At 39.8% G+C, this 21,479-nt stretch overlaps 1 protein-coding gene across 1 annotated transcript; it reads right to left on the bottom strand.

Annotated features, from left to right (window-relative positions):
• Positions 1 to 396: 396 nt before the first annotated feature.
• LOC111237281 (ankyrin repeat domain-containing protein 33B-like) lies at positions 397 to 17,709 on the bottom strand. Its single transcript, XM_022766317.1, has 6 exons — positions 16,843 to 17,709; positions 4,931 to 5,060; positions 4,429 to 4,569; positions 3,625 to 3,766; positions 2,605 to 2,803; positions 397 to 1,835 (listed from the first exon to the last, which is right to left on the bottom strand). The coding sequence occupies exons 1-6, from the start codon at positions 17,284 to 17,286 to the stop codon at positions 1,290 to 1,292; spliced, it is 1,602 nt and encodes a 533-aa protein (XP_022622038.1). The 5' UTR covers positions 17,287 to 17,709; the 3' UTR covers positions 397 to 1,289.
• Between the last annotated feature and the right edge of the window lie 3,770 nt (positions 17,710 to 21,479).

Below are 21,479 nucleotides of genomic sequence, written 5' to 3'. Positions count from 1 at the left end.
ACTGTTCTCCCTGTGGCTCTGTGTTCAAACTCGTAGCTATTTTTTGCCCCATTATTTTCACAATTCTAATGTTAAAATAGGGAGCTGACCTCTTGCGCCATAATGGTTTGGCTGGTTTTATCAAAGGGGTCCATATGTTAAGGATTATTGCTTCAGTTCTACTTGTACTGTCACATTGACTGACGCTCACCCTAGTTTCTCAAAACTTGAGTTAATTCTTTTGTAATTGTAATTGAAAAAACAACAAATCCCATCATTTTCTTATTCACTGTACAACACAGGCTGGCTGAGACATTTGAAGTCATAATAACAATGGACCATTAATTGCTGGCTCAATCACTACCACATCCAGAATTACTGTAAGCAGAAGTGTTTATTCCATTCACATCACCCACGAGTAATCATTGCATGATACTCTATCACCAGAGTTAATGTGGTTTTGCAATAAATAGTGCTCCACATTTCAGTCTTGGTTTGGAACATTAAGACTAGAAAACACAACTCTTTGCACATCAGTATGTGAAAAAATCCATATTGAATAAAAAATAAAATGTTTGTCATCAAAAAGCTTTAAAATCTCTATAAAATATAGTATAGTTTACATTAAAATACATTCATGGGTTTCATCATACAGCAAAACCAAAATCATCTAAAAATATTGCTGTCAAATGACATCAGATTCTATAAAAGCTTATGTTTAACTTTCTCAGCCAAAATGACATGCCCATTAGTATTTTCCAGTGAAAATTTTAGACATTATTTCATAACATCTTTAATGACCATTTTTTAGGTAGAAGGATGGACACATTTCTGCTGTGGTTGCAGTCTGAAATAATGTGTGTTAATAAGTGTCTTCTGCTCCAACACAGTGTAAAACACTACTGTATTGAATGCCCACAGAGTAACAAAATATAGTCTCGACCTTCCATTAAAAAGCAATAAATATGAAAAATAAGTTATCTAAAAACATTTCAAGTATCAAATCCCCTGGAAATTTACTGTTTGACATCACAAAGGATGCTGAGTATTGTACACTTCTAATATACTGTCAAAGCCAACCTGCATCCTTTCTTCTAACATTGAACAGAATTCAACTGAGGATTCAAAACTGAGCTGACAAGCACAGCCTTCAGTCTTCTGTCCTCTTATAAGAACCCTGCTAGTAATTCTAGGCTCACCCTGAGCTTGACAGATTGTAGAAAAACATTGGAGACTAATCTGTCCAGCATAAAACTCCTGAACTACTAAGGTTAGGGTTAGTGTACATCACATCCTTTGAGGCAATGATATTATTTCCTTTTCCCAGCAGCAAGGTGTCTCTTGGTTACAGCCTCCAGCCGCCTCCTCTCAGCCTCCTCAGCTTTCCTCCTTTCTTCTTTTAGCTCCTTGTACCGCCATTTTGGGATCTGCAGCAGGTGCCCACCTCCATCTTTGGCGCTACTCTTCCTCCTGAGCTTTTCTGGTTCATAAGTCGGTGCGGGTGCTTTGGACACCCTCACTTTAGGGATGCTGAAGCCCGGCCTGACACTGCTCCTCCTAAGCACCATGTGCATGGGCAGGAGACTGGTTCTTCGCAGTTCCAGTGCTTCGTTGTAAGCCACAATACCCAGGCTGGAGCTTCTGTGTCGAGGCACCAGGCTCTGGGCCTGGAGGCTGGCCCGACGGTCAACTGAACTCTTGGCCACTAGTGTGACCCGGGAGTTCTGGAAGAGTTTGAGGTGGCTGTCCACCCGGTCAGGGTTGATGGAGCGGAGCTCCTTGGCGCGCTGCTGGCGGATGAGCTCAGGAACTGCATAGCGCCGTTTGCCCACACTTGGGGGACTGTCAGGACACACCTGAAACCAAATCAACAGTCTCTGAATGGTTGTACTCCTTATAATATCAGTAGTATAATATCAGTAGCACTGCAGTGGTCGAGATAATAACAGAATTCTATTCAATGATCAGTCTCCCCTTTGATTTTATTGCAGTACTGGTAATCTTGCATAAATAACCTGCTTATCGGATAAGGCTGGCGTTTATTATATCCTTTAATTACTATGAACTAATCCCATGAAAAAAAATGATTTTTTGATAAAATAAAAGATAAATTAGTGGCTTTTAATAGCATTATTACCACAATATTACCATTAGTTTATTTGCACATCACTTCATGTAGTGACAGAGCGACTTTATCCTACTACTTGTTAAACACAGTCACAATTTGTACACTGATGCAAAAACACAAAATATCAATTGTTCAGTCAAATTTCATGTCTGTGGAAGGTGATTTCCACATTGTACAAGAATGTTTGGCTCCATTGGAGGATAAGTAAATGAGCTGATATTTCCAACTATGCTGAGTATGTACAGATACCACCAGGAATAATGCAGACGAGAACAGCTTTAAAGATTTTGACCATGAAAGAAGGCTTCCTTATCACAAAGAGCTATACTCATTACTTCACCTTATCTCAGCTTGTGTTTGAAAAAAGCTTGTTGTTAGTGCCTAAGTGATGAACATGGGGATTAGAATACATATTTTCTCATGGTATAGTGTTTAATGCTGTTTAATGAATAACTGGATAATGACCAGTAAGCATGATCTAAAGCTTCATTACTCACCGTATGGCATGCTATTGCAATCAAAGGGCTCCTCATGGCTGTTGTAATAGAAACCATGTGGTCAATCACACCTTCATCTTCAGGGTTGGTGACATTTGCAATGTTGAAGACGTTCCGTACTGTATCAGACAGGCGCTTCAGGCAACCACGGGGCTCCTGGGCTTTGGCCACCAGTGATGCCAGTGGGGGCCATTCTAGACTGGGAGAGCAAGTTTGACATAAATCCACTGGCACTGGAGAGTTCACTTTTCATAATCATAAAGCAAGATGTATACTCTCACATGACTTAAAACTTGCGACTCTTGTTACGACTCTTGTAACTGTTTTTTCTTAATTCCATGTGTCCTAGTTTCTTGTAGTGCATTTTGCTATCTTCGCTGCCACTTGCATTAACCCTCCTTAATCTGCAATAAACATTTTCACATTAAACTTAGATTTATTACACACTTCTCACACTGACTCTGTGATCTTGTGTTGCATGTCTAAATCCCCATGTCCAACCTGAAATGATCTTTTAGATTGTAAGGCATTACCACGTTAGGCATGTTTATCATCATCTTCTTTGGGTATGTTTCGATGTGGAAAGTAGTGTGCTGGGTTGTTGGATTTCAAGGTCAATTCATAGTAGAACTCACAAACCTAATGATCACAGCAAATAGCCAGAAAAGCAAAGTGCAGTGAATCTAAACAAGTGCGGAAACACTGATGAGAAGATAACTAGTCCATAACTATATAGCTAGAATGCAGGTCAGGTTTATTTGTTTTCTACAGCAACTTGGCAGCCAGCTCCTGCTGGGTTGTGAAGGGTCAGAGAAAAGGGCTATGTGCAAAATAACTTTTCTGTGAGTACTGCAGCCCCCTTGAAAACTAGTCAGTAATATTTTGTTTATAAATAGATATCTGCTTCCATTCTCCCTTGGAACACAGTTTTGAAACACTGCAATGCAGTGACGAATGAATGACTCTAATTAAGGGTTATGAGATATTGCACAAACAATGTGATCCAGCCATTAGTTTTACCTGTATGTGTCAGAGTACTGGCGGGGACAGGGCCGTTCCATCAGACGTGTAATCACCCAGGCGGTTTCATAACGGCCCGTAAATAAAGCCCACTCCCTGGCAGTCAAGTTGCGGCCAAAGTCTTTCGCATTCAGGGCAGCCCCTGGTAGACACAACAGAGAGTTAAAAATGTTAATGAAAGAGCATAGCAGAAGGTCGATACACAGAGATGTGGATTAAAAGATAACAAGGTGGAGATAGAAAGAGTTAGATTCAAAAGTTTGTGTCTAAGGCTGCTATCTGTCTCAGTGTGTTCAGGACATCCTAATACAAATCTCACAGGGCCGGTTAATATATGCACATAATGCAAAAATTAACATATTGATAAATCAATCTAAAGGTGTCATTCCCATCATTAACATTAAACTGAAATCCTGTCAATTAAACCCCCTGCCTCTATGATTTGGCATATAATCTCTCCATTAGATCCACTCTTACGACTAAAAAGAGAATACTCGTCTAATAACACAGATCTGAATCACTGCCAAAACTAATTCAAATTGCCCATCTGTCCACCAAATTTCTAAAAATTTGTTCACAGTTTTCTGAGCAGCCCTGATGGCAGAGCAATGGTAGAATAAACAACATTTTGTGGATGTAATCAGTAAAATTTGCATAAAAATCCAGGTAATTTTTAAAATATAGACTTTGACAGTGCAGCATATTAACAGTATGCTTCTGACACTGAAACATTTGCTTCTGCGTATCAAATTTGATAGCTATAGAGTTTTCTACATTTAGTGTAATTATACACATTTGCCTCACCTGCCATCATGAGCGAGCGCACACATTCCACCCGGCCCTGCATGGCAGCTTTCATCAGAGCGGTGAAGCCATGGCAGTTTCTCCTTTCGATGTCCAACCCAGAGTAGTAGTTCAGCAAATAGTTGGTGATTGTTATGTGGCCTTGAAACGGACAGTCATTACTGTAAGTCACCATTCACAATCTATAAGCATAACGCTGTCTTGGAAAAGACCTACTAAATGCTATTTCACACTTGTCCACCATACTGTAGACACACAAGATCTACAAGATCTACAATATGTTTTCATACAACACACTTATCACTTCTGTTGAAGGCTTGAGAACACGAGTGCATTGTTTTTTATACTTGTCTGTGTGTGTTCATCTGTCTCAGCATTAATGCCATACTGTGTGTATTTGTATCTGTGTCTGCATGTGATCAACAGTACTGTGAACCAGCCTGTAAGTGTCTGAGTATCAAAGGCTGTGTTTGACATTTATGTGTGTGCATGGGGAACTTACCTGCTTGGGCAGCAGTGATTAGAGCTGTGTTTCCTTCACTGTCCTGCCAGTTGACATCCAGATACGGACACTGAGACAGCGCTATGACAACATCCACGTAACCTTGGTAACATGCAATCAAAAGTCCTATCTGGGATAGAAAAGTGACAGGACAGAAAGTAGAGATTGAGATAAAATAGAGACTTAAGTTTAGAATCAGCAAAATTGTTCAGGGAAAAACTTGCCAAAGGAGATGAAGTCCAACTGCACTGCTGACATGTAGGAAGTAGTATGAAGAGAAATGTGGTCATGGCAGTGTCAGTAGAAATCCATAAGACCAGGGGACCTTTGTGCATCTTTCAAAACTAATATCCATAAATAAATACGACATGTTATGTTTTCAGACCTGAACCGACTTGAACTCAGTGGAAAAATAAGCTGTCTCTCTGTGTGTATGTGTATGTGTATGTGTTTGTGTGTCTGTGTGTGTGTTCATGCCAGAATAGGCACCCTTTTATGTGTGTGTGGATGAATGTGTAAATGTTAGTCTCTGAGTGTGAGTTTATTTGAGTTTTGGAGTACGTGAGTCGTGGAAAACGAAAAGTTGTAAAAGTTGAGTACTTTCCAGAAGGCGCAAACCTCATCAGCCAAGACAAACACGTTTACCACCAGAGAGAGAAGAGAGATAGGGGGGAATTTAAGAACACACAGTTCTCAATTAACATATCATCTACAGTGTATTTAAACATTAATACATGAAAGACTTCTGTTGGAAAGACATGTCTTTCACTAGATGGGTCAGAGCATAAGTAGATAAATTTGGAAATGTTTTTTCACAAATTAATAAATATATGTGAATAATGTAATGAGAATGAATGTGACGGTGTACAAAGTGTACAAAACTTACAAAGCTGTAGCTTAAGTTGCAACAAAACCAAACAAACAATGTCTTGATCATAACGAATAATTGATTAATTATTAATTGGCAAGCCAGCCAACCCTACTGGGACTCTTTGTTAGTGCTTTATTAAAACCAGGCGTGCTGGAAATGTCAACCAGTCAGACCTCCTCCATGTCAGAACAAACATAGACAGTGCATGCATCAGTTGCAAGACAAATATTTATGTTTTCTGCTCAGATTAATCAAGAAAGGCTGTAGGCATTTTCATTTTGAGCTTGTATTTTCAATAACAGGAACATTTCTCACTGCGCTTTTACCTCTTCATATTACTTGAAGAGGAAAATAGAATAGGGTCAAGTTGACGACAAACATCAGTTCAAAGGCAGCATAATGTCTTACTGTAGCTGCGGGTCAAAGGGTGTGTCATACTGTAAAACACATGGTGATAGAAACACAATCAGTATCAACAATCACCTCCCAGTTTCTGTGAAAATCCAATTGTCCTAACAGCAGGACAAGTCAATAAAGACACCATAGTGTATTGAACTTATTTGTGTATATTTGACACCATGTGGATATGAGAATCTTGTCATGAAGAGACTTTGCTCGCAAGAAGAATGTATGAAATACAGTGTTTAGGTAAGTTGTTACCATTTAGTCTTGGTTCTTGGTGGGCACATTGTGTTACTCCAGTAAATTATTCTTTCAAACTCTGGTATGAATGTGATCAAAAGTTATGTCTCACTGACATGAATAAATGGAACTTGGTACAGATAGGACCTGAAGGTTTAAACAAGTTTACAAAGATTCTGCCAACCTCCCCCATATCTACATACTACCCACACACACACACACACACACACACACACACACCCACACACACACACACACACCCACACACACACACACACACCCACACACACACACACACACCCACACACACACACACACACAAGTTATATGTGAATCTCCACATATTGAATATCCGCTCACTAAAGTGAAAATATAAAAACATCATGCGAAATACCTGCAGTTTAGTCAATACAGTAAATCTTATACAAATTTATCAGGTTGCAGATGATTTTAATCAACCCTTAATTTAACCATCATTGAGGCTATGTCAGCATCATGTCACATAAACATGTGACTTCATTTTTCAAGACAATGAAAAATTCCCAAAACGTGATGGTCTGATAAATCCTATGATTATAGGTTTTTGACAACGTATGGGAGGGATTGCCTGACCACTGTCTTTATTTGTGTTAATCTGTATCAGACTGACAACATAGTTTCTTATTAACATATAGCAACCTAGCTTTTAATTATCTCTGCAGCCCAGGCTCAGTTAAAACAATGCCTTATAGCATTTACAAGACAAGAGATGTTTTTTACCTGTAAGACAAACTGAACTTAAACTTGTGGCTACAACAAGCCAGACCATCAGCCAGCTGAAGATGTAGTCACATCCCAGAGAATTTTAAGGGGAAAAGGTGGAAAGAGGTCCTGTGGAGTAACTGGTGGATCGTCTGGAAGAAGTTCACGTACAATGGCACAGCTCCAAATAGCTCTATCTGGTTAGACACACATGTAGACCTTGTCTGCCTCTCTCTCTCATGTGCACACACACACACACACACACACACATTCTTGGCAACCCTCCAGCCTTGCTGTGGTGTACTTTAGAAGCATGCCCTGCAGCATGTCTGGAGCAATTTCATAGGACAGTGCCCTATTTTCTCTGTGAAACTTTCTCTCACACACACACACACACACACAACCATTTAACTTTTTTTTTTCCCTTTCTTGCGGATACAATTTTTCTACTCAGCACATCCCTATCATAAACACAAGTATATATTTTACATATCCATTGTGCTCTGATTTTGATGCATTTTACTAGCGGTTACTGGCAATGTTGGAGTTTGAAGAATCTGACAGAAGGGCACCAGTGAAATGCACACAGCAAAGGAATCGAGAAAAAGGCAATTGTGCTACACAATATTACTCACTTAATGACTAACGTGAGAGCTAAAGGGATAAAAATAACAATACAATCTGGCAGTTTAATAACCCTAAAACAAGCAGGAGAGCTACTACCAAGTGGATGAGTGTGTATGAAGTGCATGTGTGTGTAAAAAAGATAGAGATACAGTAAAATGTAAAGAGAGACTTTCAGCATGACAGAGATTCAAATCCTCACTAACAGTTTTCAGGGTAATAATGTATTTTGTATGTAGACCAAATGAAGATGCAGACTAGCCTCAAATGTAACACATGTAAGTAGAAATGTCTTTATTTTTTGCATTCGTATTGCCTATAAATGTGGATACAAAGCATTTTTTTCACATAGCTATATGAAATTAGCAATTAATTTTGTTGTTTGAAAACAGGTGAAAACATCAGGCCAGTTGAAACCTACAGTTATGTCTTTGAAACTACCATACATTTAAGGGAGCCTATGGAGTTTTTGACCTCTGATTGTGCTATAGAGAAGTTTTCTTATGTGTGGGTCTCCATTTTGTTGTGCATGAAGACGCACATGCATTGGCACAACAGTTCCACACTATTTGACTGATCTGCAGTCAGCTGTAATGTGCTATGATATGCAGAAATGTGCACAGAGGAAGAAGACTGCTAGCTCTTAAACTTTAAATGTAAACAATTCAGAATACATGAGAAACATAACTTTTGCTTGTTCACAGGAAAACTTATAAATATTCCCTGATTATAAGATGACCAGTTGTCTCTGATCTCTGCCCGTAAGACTGTTGAAAGTGATATAGAAAATCATGTTTTATGCTACAGATATTTCAATAATTGAATTACAGCACCGACATCATCAGCTGGTGCCAGGAATTTACATCCACAGGAGAACACTAATACAGGAGGTGCTATTTTATTGCTTAAAAATGTAGTTTCTGTAATGACAATTCTGACCATGTACACATGCCATTTGCAATCCAGCTCAGTGGGCTCTGATGCAGTCTGAACAAAGACACATACACACAAGAATTCATGTCAACTTATTATTAGCCCATATAGACACAAACACAGGCAAAGACACCAACACACACAAACACACACACATATCCACACTCACTCAGTAATCTGGGGAATATCCAGAGCTAGAAATAGAAAGGCTTATCAGTGAGAGAGACACCGAGAGAGGGGGAGGGAGACAGACATGTGTGTATTTAAAGTTAATGTAAGTTGCTGTAATAATTGGCTCCAACGAGAATGACACAATACCCACTGTAACCCTTAAAAATCATCATAGACACAGGTTTCCCAGCCAATGTTCAACTATACTATATTGCCAAAAGTATTCACTCACCCATCCAAATAATTGAAATCAGGTGTTCCAATCACTTCCATGGCCACAGGTGTATAAAATCAAGCACCAAGGCATGCAGACTGTTTCTACAAACATTTGTGAAAGAATGGGTCGCTCTCAGGAGCTCAGTGAATTCCAGCGTGATACTGTGATAGGATGCCACCTGTGTAACAAGTCCAGTCATGAAATTTCCTCGCTCCTATATATTCCACAGTCAACTGTCAGTGGTATTATAACAAAGTGGAAGCGATTGGGAACGACAGCAACTCAGCCACGAAGTGGTAGGCCACGTAAAATGACGGAGCAGGGTCAGTGGATGCTGAGGCCCATAGTGCGCAGAGGTTGCCAACTTTCTGCAGAGTCAATCGCTACAGACCTCCAAACTTCATGTGGCCTTCAGATTAGCTGAAGAACAGTGCGTAGAGAGCTTCATGGAATGGGTTTCCATGGCCGAGCAGCTGCATTCAAGCCATACATCACCAAGTGCAATGCAAAGCGTCGGATGCAGTGGTGTAAACACGCCACCATTGGACTCTAGAGCAGTGGAGACATGTTCTCTGGAGTGACGAATCGCGCTTCACCATCTGGCGATCTGTTGGACGAGTCTGGGTTTGGCGGTTGCCAGGAGAACGGTACTTATCTGACTGCATTGTGCCAAGTGTAAAGTTTGGTGGAAGGGGGATTATGGTGTGGGGTAGTTTTTCAGGAGCTGGGCTTGGCCCCTTAGTTCCAGTGAAATGAACTCTGAATGCTTCAGCATACCAAGAGATTTTGGACAATTCCATGCTCCCAACTTTGTGGGAACAGTTTGGGGATGGCCCCTTCCTGTTCCAACATGACTGTACACCAGTGCACAAAGCAAGGTCCATAAAGACATGGATGAGAGAGTTTGGTGTGGATGAACTTCACTGGCCTGCACAGAGTCCTGACCTCAACCCGACAGAACACCTTTGGGATGAATTAGAGCGGAGACTGAGAGCCAGGCCTTCTTGTCCAACATCAGTGTGTGACCTCACAAATGCTCTTCTGGAAGAATGGTCAAAAATTCCCATAAACACACTCCTAAACTTTGTGGAAAGCCTTCCCAGAAGAGTTGAAGCTGTTATAGCTGCAAAGGGTGGACTGACGTCATATTAAACCCTATGGATTAAGAATGGGATGTCACTTAAATTCATATGCGAGTCAAGGCAGGTGTGCCAATACTTTTGGCAATGTTATCAAGCGCATCTTATTCAAATGATGTGAAATCAAGACAGACTAAAGTACATCTTTGCACTTATAACATATACATAAGTTATACATGCTTGAAATTGTACGTACCACACCAAATTTTTTTCTCAAATAAGTCCTGGTCTAAGCTAAATCCTGTAAATCATCCAAGTGACAAACTCTACCTCTATAGGCTGCTGCATAAACCAAATAGAAAACTTTTTTTTGGTTTGTCTTCGTTTTGCATTTTACTGTACATCATTGTGTTCAAGGACAGGCTCTCACACACACACGGGCAAACACAAAGTATACTGCCCTCAATCACATACACTAGAAGCATTGCTGACACAGATGTAGCCTTGTAGGCCATGTTTCTGTCAATAGCTTCCCTGTAAACTGTCTTTCTGTCTGCAGCTGAGCTTTCACATGGCTGTATCAAATCAGATATGTATGACTGTCGCTTTGATTTTTCCACTTATCTATATTTTCTGGGAGCATCATGCTTGCTACCATCTGCAGTGCCAAATATCTGACTCTCCCCACGTGTCCCTCATTTAGTCTGCTTGCTTGTTGACATGATGGTCGATGCGTGTGTCGGTCAGCCATCCTTTCTGTTTGTCAGACATTCTGTGGTTGCTTTTGTCACTTGCTGTTTTAGCAGGCCTGGCTGAAGCGCACCTGTCATGCTTTGTCACCTGATCACAGACTATTTGGAGAATCTGGCTTTCTAAAGGAAAGGTGTGTGTGAGAGAGAGAAAGAGAGAGAGAAGAGAGGGAGAGAAAGTCAGAGAGGTAACAGTCAGGCAGGGTGGCCTCATTTAAGTTGATTGGATTCTGTGTGTGTCTGTGTGCATATGAGTGTGTGTGTGCGTATGTATTGAGTTTTGGGAGCATGACGGCTTATCCACTCTACGAGGGACACACACTGTCCTAAACAGGGTCAGAGGTGCCAGAGGACAACAATTTTAATTTGATATGACACACACAACATGTCTCCTAACAGCCAACATTCAGACGAGATAACCCTGATGTCTGTTGACTTGTAAACATATTTTACTTTTTACCTCACAGTCCTAAACGTTTTTTGAAATCTCATGCATCACATCAGCCATTGCCATCACACTACTCTCGGAATTCAGGGATTCTGACATTGACAGCATATATAATTACTATGCTGCAATCATATAGAGGGAGAATTACATACTGTACTTGCATATGAACAACATAATGGCTTGTAATTAAGTTTCTTGCTAAATTTAGTATTAATGCTGTGTGTAGTTGAAACATGGGCTGTTTCATCCTTTCTTCTAAGGGTACAAGGGACAAACTGTCTGTTTATGTCAACAGCTGTTTGTCTGGCTTATTTTGTTGTGACTGTGCTTCCAGTTAATACAGTTTCAACATGTGCGGTTGGCAGTGGAAAGTGAGTTTTATTGCCTAAGTCTGGGCTGAGACAAAAAGTGGGTTTGCAAAAAGGCTCAAATAGGCCTCAGAAAAACATGCTGTAAAACATAATATCACAAATTATAACTGATTTATGACGCTAATCTTTCTGCTGGATAAGATGTGAAACATATTCTCAAATTATCATAGATAGATAGATAGATAGATAGATAGATAGATAGATAGATAGATAGATAGATAGATAGATAGATATTTATCCCCTAGGGGAAATTCCTGTGTCCATTAGCTCATAGTTGATAATAATAATAATAATAATAATAACAGTTAATAATAAATAAACAATAATAATTAGATTAGTCTACATCCTTTGGCTGAGGTGTTGTATTGCCTGATGGCAGTGGGAATAAAGGATCTCCTGAACCTCTCTGTTCTGCAGCCGGTGAGATTAGACGTTTGCTGCACCTTGTCCTGCTTACTGTCCAAGATGGCCTCCATTTTACATTGCATGCATCTCTTCACAACAGTCCTGAGTGAGTCCAGACTCCTGCCAAGCACAGACCCAGCCTTTTTTACCAGCTTGTCCAGTCTCTTTGTGTTCATGTCGGACATGCTGCTGCCCCAGCAGACAGCAGCATAAAAAAGTACACTGGCCACCACTGACTAATAAAACATGCACAGCATTTCACTGCAGACGTCACAGGACCTGAGCTTCCTGAGGAAAAAGAGCTGGCTCTGCCCCTTCTGGTAGATGGCATCCGTGTTCAGCGACCAGTCCAGTTTACTGTCCAGGTGCATATCTAGGTATTTATAAGTGTGCACCAACTCAATGTCCTTCCCTCGAATGTTGACTGGCTGAAGGGTGGGCCCAGACCTCCGGAAGTTGATGACCATCTCCTTGGTCTTGGAGGTGTTAAGAAGGGGGGGTTGGATGGTGTGAAAAATCAAAGAACATAATCCTCATGTAACTACCTGGCTCATACAAGTAAGAATGGGCCCAGTGGAGCATGTAAAGGACAGCTCCAGCTCATCCACTCCAATATGTCCTTTGTAGGCGAACTGTAGAGGGTCTAGTGCATGTTCAACCTGTGGCCTCAGAAGGTGGAGAAGCAGCCGCTCCACGGTCTTCATGATGTGTGATGTGAGGGCCACCAGTCTGTAGTCATTTAGCTCAGCCAGTCGCCCTACTTTAGGTACCGGTTCAAGACATGATGTTTTCCACAGGACCGGGACTCTCCCTGTTTGTAGACTTTAGTTGAATATCCTCTGGAGAGGCTCAGCCAGCTGGGCAGCACAGTCCTTTAACAGCCTCGGACACACACCATCCGGGCCTGTTGCCTTACACAGATTCACGTCTTACAAATGTTGTTTTATGCTGTTTGACTTATTATCCATAGTCTGTACTGTATTGCAGATGTTTTGACCACATAAAAGATGTTGGTGTTTGCTTGACTTTTTATTATGAAACTTATTTGTGAACCATGCTGATGTGATATGATCAGGTGTTGACTATAAACCACATAAACACAAAAATTAATGTGGATACTTGACACAAACTGCTGCCCCTGGGCATCCTGCAATGTAAGACACCACACAAACCTGTATCCCTTAAAAATGTAGCTAGGTAGCCTCAGTGGCCCGCCTGGTGGAGTGTGTGCCACATGGGCTTGGTCCCGGCTGCGGCGGCCATGGTTTCAGGTCCAGCCCTTGGCGCTTTGCTTCGTGTCATCCCCTCTCTCTCCCTGACTTTCCTGTCTCTCTCTCACTTCACTGCAAAAAAATGCCCCAAAAAAATGTAGCTAGTGAATGTACTAATCTGACCACCATCAACAACAGACTCAGGGTCAATATCCTGCAATGACAAGTGCCAACTCACTGCTGAAGTGCCTTTTATCCAGAACACAGTATTCCTACAATCCTCTGTGTGGCAGTTTTGTAGCCAAGCCTAACCTTTGACCTCCCTGCTGAGGAGGAAATCGCAAACAGAGCCAACACATTATTATGCATACATGGAATAATATGGATGAACCTTGCAAAACATAGTTTATTCATTCAACATAGTCTACAAAATGTTATACAGCTCACTCTCTTCAGATTCACCTGGTGTACCTGTGTTAAGTATAATTTCTTCTTGTTTCCACCTGGTTAACCTGCTTCAACTACAAAAAGGATATGTATCAGACCTACTTTTGCACAGCCAGACAATTGCAACTGAATAGTATATCAATCCTACTATTGATACATAATACTATACTTTCATAAACTGTAAATATAATTCAACAAAACCTCTACAGTAGTTCCTTTGTCTTCCAAGATTAACAAATAAGTATACTTAAACTTCCCTTTAAACTTCCCACTTGGCCTTGAATATCACACCCCTCTTTTTCTTGCATGTTGTTTTGCCAAGCTGTCTGCTATATTAGGATGTTGACATCTGTCTCAGGATGTAGAACACATATACACATGTACTAATGAGCTTTGCAGATTCATATCAGTATGTACCGGTATTTCCAGTGGATGGGTTGCTTAACCTGTATTGTTTCTGTGAGTATGTGCACATCCCAGAGTTCAGAGGGCATGGCATAAATGGTGAATGCACTAGCACACATCCTAGTTATCTATGCAAACACATAACTTTCTTGCTCTGCATCTCTCACTGCTACAAGCACAAATTGTCTGAAAGCATGTGTTTTGGGGCGCTTACCAAATTAATGCCAGGGCCTGTAGGACCCTTGACCTTCCTTTGTTTGGCTTTGGGCAGGATGTGTGTATATGTGTGTGTACATCTTTCTCTTTTCATAAAACAAACATATTCACACAGTCTATACTATAGATAATCTCTACTACTAACAATGATAAAGAATCAGGGAGATCTCAACAGAAAAGAAGAAGAAAAGAGATTTCTTTGCATTGCAATAATGTCATTCACTTCTACCTTCCCATGAGCTCATCAGTGATTACATGCAGAGAAATAAGGAGATGGGGTGAGCGATACAAATATAGGGAAGAGGAGATGAAATGGAAGAAAAGACAAAGACAGCTAGGAATTGCCTCAAGGTTAGGCCTGGGCGATAAAACGATAGTGATATGTGCCAGAAACAAGACACTTCATCAATAGCAATATGAAAATTGTTTGATAGAGAATCCACTTGCTCCTTCCCTGACTTGTGAACACGGCCTACCATATCCCTTGATAATGGAGCGTCCTAGGAGTGACAAACAGCAGATAATTTAACAGGTGTGTGTGTGTTTAACATCTGCTACATCTCAAGAAACAACCCACAAGCAGTCTGTGATGGAGAGGTACTCAGCAACAGCACTGTATGACAAAATATCCAAACGGTACAAGGATATAACACACACAGTAGCCTACTACTTTTCTCCTGGTCTTTATTAGAAATAGATAATTCGAAATCATCAATAATTATCAATATTGAGTGATATGAAAATTCTTATCGTAATAATAATTTTGGTCATAATGCCCAACCCTACTCAAGGTTAGAGACCCAGATTTGGGATGTAAGGTATGAAAACACAAATCAGCTAAAAAGTTAAAAAGTCCAGCTTCTTCATTGAACCTCTGTAGTTGCCAATGATAGAAAGCTACATTTATATTTAGCAGCTTTATGTGAAGGTATGAAACTGCGTGCTTGCTAACGGGCAAACTTTCCCTGGATAGACGGTAAGAAATTATCCCAGCACAAATACACTGAGTCAGAAAAATTGTTCATGATAAGAACAATGTGATTCAGTATAGAACTAATTGCCAACAAATTCAATTACTATTAATGAAATGTTCAGATGAATAAAAACTAGTCTTGCATTCCATAAAAATGGATTTACTCTCTTTGCCCTGGGCTGCAGTGCTTTGGTGGGAGTGGCCTTTATCCACCAGGCATAAAGGGATACATAATTGATGGCACAGCAGATAAAATTTCCAATAATCTTTGGAGAAAGCAGTAATTGTTTTGATAAATTGCCTTCAGTGAAAAATATGAACTTTAGTTATTCAGAGTCATTGGGAAAAAAAGTATTTAAAAAATTAAAATTATTTAATTAATTCTCATTATAATCTAATTACAATGAAAATGATCTTAAAAATAATAATGCCATTTACCACAAATTGAGTTAAAATGAAGAATAAGAAAAAGCAGTCAGACACACACTCATGTATACATAAATATGTCTGCATGACCACACACCCACACACAGAGGATTTGGTTGTTCTGGAGGACTTCAATGTTTCTAAAGAGCTTGAGGGTGCTTGCTCTCCCAAATTTGAAGTCTGTTATCACACAAACATACAAAAACATGTGAGTAAAAATTGTCATCTCATTATAAAAATGAAGTGAGCCAAGGAATTTGTATTGGATTTGGAATTTCAGAATAAAAGCACGTACATGATTTAAAATGTAATTTTCAAATCAACTGGCAACATGATGAAAATTTCTCTACTCAGTCTCCTTTAAACTTTAACTGGTTGATTATTGACTATTAATTAGGTTAATTATTGCATATAAGTTACAGATACAGACCTATTGAGATATTTATGATGTAATGTAATGTTGTCAGGGAGGCTAGTGGCCAGCATTCATTTATAACACAGTTTAACACGATATGGCCTACATTAAAGGTATTAAAAAGAGGTCAGACCAGGTACTTTCCCAAGACCTGGAAATTGATAAGTAAGCCACTGCAGCTAGCACATGCTGAATTATTTCAATACCTATTAAATCTGAGACTCCTTATCTGAACTTGTTGCACTGAGTGACATGAAGGTGATGATGAAGGCTGTCTTACCTGATGTGTTTCAGTTTGGTAGCAATACACAAAAGATTTAGTGCCCTTGCGCAAGACAACTTATTATTGGTTCCATAACTTCTAAATCAATTATATGACCAAACAAACTATGATAAGCAACGGCTGCCAACTACTGAGCTAAAAACTTGACATTGTGTTCTGAAAATGGCCAATGGCTCTTGTGGTAAACATTTGTGGTGTGAATGGTGTCAAAGCTGAATACTGAAAGTATTAGCTGGGCCTACTTGTGTGAAGTTACTCCAAGTAGTCCTGACATGTGCTTCATACCCTGTTGTTCCTGTCCGTTTCCTTGACCTCCTCCTCCTTGACTCCATGTCGTATCATTATCCGGACGATAGCCGCGTTGTTTGTGCAGCACGCCTGGAAAAATGATAGCGGCTCCGGGCTTTCCGGAGACGGGGTGCGCTCCGAGTCCGCGAACACATCATCTGGCGGGTAAAAGGAGTCGTCTGACGCTATGCTCCGACAGTCTTCCAAGTCCTCAAAGTCAACTTCTTCGAATTCATCATCGTCCTCCTCATCTCTATCGTCGTCATCGTCCTCTTCGCATGAACCCAGGTAGTCCTCGTCGTCAGAGTTGGACAGCGGCTCCTCGGCTATGGTCGGATGGACTTGGGAGATGTTGCCCGCGACTTTTTGCTGCTGTTGAAGCTGTTTGACCCGGACCGACGGGGCGCCTCCTCCATCCCTGTCGTCCGTAATCAGCACCATCTAACCCCCGAGCCTAGGGCACCGTTCACGGGGTAGAGTGCAGTCTGGCACGCGGGGTGCGGGCATGTGACTGGCTGTCTCTCCAAGACAAGACGCTCGTGCAAAAAAGTCAGTCACATCGTCTGCGCGAGCATAAATAAACAAACTCCTTAATTTGTGGTGTCGTAGGCCTATATACTAGTTGAGCTTGTTGCGCGTGCAGTTACCAGTCGTCATCTTAGAGTTGCTGACATTATTCCCATCTGAGCTCTGAACGTCCCACAAAGTGAGATCTCCACGCGCGCTGTCAAAACGAAACCTCGTTGAGTTGAGTTTTCCAGTAAGGGGGCTTATGAATGGAAATACGATTCAGGCTTTTCAAAAGAGGAGTTACAGCACAAAGTACACGACCGTCCAATGTAGGGTGGAGAGAGACAGCAGCCTGTTAACCCATAGTCACCAAATCCGATTATTTGTGACTGCGACCTCTCTCTCTCTCTCTCTCTCTCTCTCTCTCTCTCTCTCTCTCTCTCTCTCTCTCTCTCTCTCTCTCTCTCTCTCTCTCTCTCTCTCTCTCTCTCTGTGTCTACTGATAAGGGATTATTTCTACTCTGTCTACTGGACGCAACCCTATAGTTAAACATTAATATTCCTAGAATATTAATATAGGGACTTAGACTATGTTTGTGGTTTTATGTGTATATTTATTGGTATGACAACATGATCCTTTTTTTCCTATTATGCAAATACCAGTGTCTGATACTGGTAAAATTCTACAAAAGGCCTACAACTTCCTTATGTAGATTGATATTAGCATAACAGAAACTGCTACACCCCCCTTGCTCCTTTCAAGTTGCTCTTAGACACACTAAAGCCATTTGTCTCATGGCTCCATTAAATTGAGTCCAAATCAAAAATAAGAAAATAAATAAGAATATAAAATGCAATGCAAAAATAAGAAAATGCAATCAGACATACTCACATACACCTAAATATGTCTGCATGATCAGGCACAGAGGATTGTGTGTTCTGCTAACCTTGAGACACTTCAATGTTTTTAAAGAGCTTGAGGGGGTTGCTTGCTCTCCCAAATCTGAGGTTTGTTAACACATAAACATACAAAGTATGTCATATACAGCATATCTATATATATATGTTGCTCATAAAGTTGGAATAAAATATTTTTTACCTCTTTCCATGAAATGATTGTGACAATGTGATTTATTTCATTTCACCTGGGTAATTGGGAAACATAATGTAATCATTGCACCTGGTCAAAAGTGATTACTGATGCATTTAAATAGGATTAAACAGAGGATTGTGTCTGAAAACAAAACTATTCCAACTTTATGGGCAACAGTGTATATATATATGTATGTATATATATATAGAGAGAGAGAATATATATATATATATATATATATATATATATATTCTCTGTATCATGCTCTCTCTCTACAATTATACAATATTGAAAACAAAATAAAAACCATGTTCTCCTTTCTTTTTAGACATACGTATAAAGTTATGGCAAATCTGACTTATGAAGACTTTCATAGCAAAAATCAGCATTTACAGCCTATCATTATGTCATTTGATTTGAATATCAAATAAGGCATCACTTTATTGTAAACTGATTTGGACACACTAGGTTTAAATTAAATGATCACAATCATTTAAATGATTAAGTGTGGTACATGGGTTATATTTCCCATGATAATATAGTATGATTCTGAAATCATTTATTTTACACACGGCCTCAGCAAATTCTGTTCTGTCATGACTCTCTCTCTCTCTCTCTCTCTCTCTCTCTCTCTCTCTCTCTCTCTCTCTCTTTCTCTGTTTTTTGGCCACTGGCCAAGTCAGATGTAGGTTGGCCTTCATTACTTGGTGCTGAAGTATGAAGCAAGTTGGGCTTGTGTGTGTGTGTGTGTGTGTGTGTGTGTGTGTGTGTGTGTGTGTGTGTGCATGTTTTTTCTTCTCTTCTATTATATTTTGTTACCAAGGATATCTATTACCTTATCTTCTTGTTTTCACTATCCACATAATATACTGTATGTAATCAAAAACAGGGTAAAGTGAGAAGAAATGATCATACTGGATTATTTTATTATGGCCTATGCTACTTTATGTATCTATCTAAATAGAGAATGTTTTGCGTTGAGTTTTGTGTAGTCTGTGGTGCTCCAATATTTCGTTACCTATAGGTCACAACCATATTTACAGACATGAAATCTTGTCTCTCAGTAATTAATAACTTGAGTTTGCTGACATCACCTGCTGTGGAAAAACGAGTGCATAACAGTCCCACTGTGTACCCATTATTATACCTTCATCTACCCCCAGCTGAGTGCTCTACTCTCCTGTGGCTCCTCCATCTCTATGATATCACCCTGCTGCTGTGTGGGTGACAGTCAGTGTTAGCCACCTTAGAGATATACTTATCTGTGAAAAGTTTCACTGTCTGGTCAAGCCACAAACACAGTCACAAAAGAAATGGATGATAAATTAGAATTCCTCATCTCCAGTATTAGAATGAGTTAAAAGATATCTAATGAAGTAAGAATTCAGGTTGTAAGTAATCATCTTTTTTTAGATGTAAACACCTCATGCATCTGGCTTCAATTCACTGTTTCATTAATTTAACCCATGCACTTATGTATAGCCCCCATGTGTGTAGATTTTGAGTCACTGTAATGCATGGTGGGCCCTAAAAGCTTTATAACATTGAAATTACAAAAAGAATATGTGCTCATGCAACAAAAATGTCAAGGGAAATATTGGGTCCAGAAAGATCCAGGGGCTCCAGTTATAGAGCCAAAGATACACACACACACACACACACACACGCACACACATATATATATATATAACTGAACCATCATTATTAAAGTAGGAAATGTTTCACAGGTTTTACAAACATATGGTATGAAATTTTCTCATATAATCGACACTGTGGTTTTTATAATGCCCCTTACAATATGCAGTCCAAACCATTGCCCTTGATCTATGACACTAATGTAAAGTAAAGTTATGTTGTGTTCCAGTTTGTGTTCCAGTTTCCACCAGCAGTTCCAGTGTTGCTCAGTGAAATGTTCAGTAGGATAAAGCTGCCACAAAGGCAACAATTAGCTGGTTGTAAAAAGGAAATTGCCTTATATTGCCTGGCAATAAACTGGTGTTTTGGAAGATTAAAGTGAATAACCAGAGTCAATTAAATTGCAGAAATTCAAAATTGTAGAAAACCCAGTATTACAAATTCTAACACAAAACACTGTGAGCACCCTGGAAAGCAATTAACAGTAAAGAAAAAAAATGAATATGCCATTATACTTGCCTTTATACTCAAAAATACTGCCTCATCCATTTTTGTTTTGTTTCGTGTTGTATGATGTGTAGACAGCTGTATTATAAAGTAAAATTAACACTGTAAGTTGTGTTAGTGGGCCCCATTTAGCCCTGACAGAATGGAAGGAAATTATTAATACATAGTGAAAAGACTGGCAGTTGATTTAGGATGAGAACTCTTCAGTTCCAAGATGTCTCACAAGTTCACTTTAGGTCTGAGGCCAGGTACAGCAACACAGCTGGTGGGAAATTTGTAGTTCATTCAAGGACTCCTTAGGAGGGCAGATGCCTGCTCATATAAAGACTTGATCCCCTCCTCATGTGTCCAAAGTAAAATATCACCACAATGCACATGCTGCTGCATTGTAATATACTGTCCTGTATATCAGTAATAATGTATGCATATTCTGTGGTGTGCATATGTGGTCATGTGAGACTAAAGCACACTGTAAATAGCACATTAGCAACACCATCACTTGCAGAGCCAATTGCATTAGCTTAACCTGGGCTCAGAAGAAAAATCTAAATCCCCGGACAGATAATCATGAGCTGATTGGAGCCCTTCTGTGAATGTGTGTGATGTAAATGGCAAGATTTATTCTGGGTCCCCAAACCATTACATATTCAAGCCTCTTTCAAACAACTATACTTAGCAAGAGTACAGCACTCCAAAATTGTTATATATTAAATACTTTTAACCAAAACCTAAGAGCAGTTTTGAGGCAGATTCAATGGGCCAACAAAAACAGGACTATGTAATTTATATGATTGCTGTTGTCTTTCCTTCCTCTTTGTTACATGCTTGTTTTCATTTGAGTTGATATTATTAGTCAGTCAAGCTTTGGTTGCTCCTATCATGAAGGAAA

This window comes from Seriola dumerili, unplaced genomic scaffold (genome assembly GCF_002260705.1).
Source record: "Seriola dumerili isolate Sdu_G_001 unplaced genomic scaffold, Sdu_1.0 BDQW01000822.1, whole genome shotgun sequence".
NCBI classification, from domain to species: Eukaryota; Metazoa; Chordata; class Actinopteri; order Carangiformes; family Carangidae; genus Seriola; species Seriola dumerili.
This window is presented reverse-complemented; position numbering and strand designations above follow the sequence as displayed.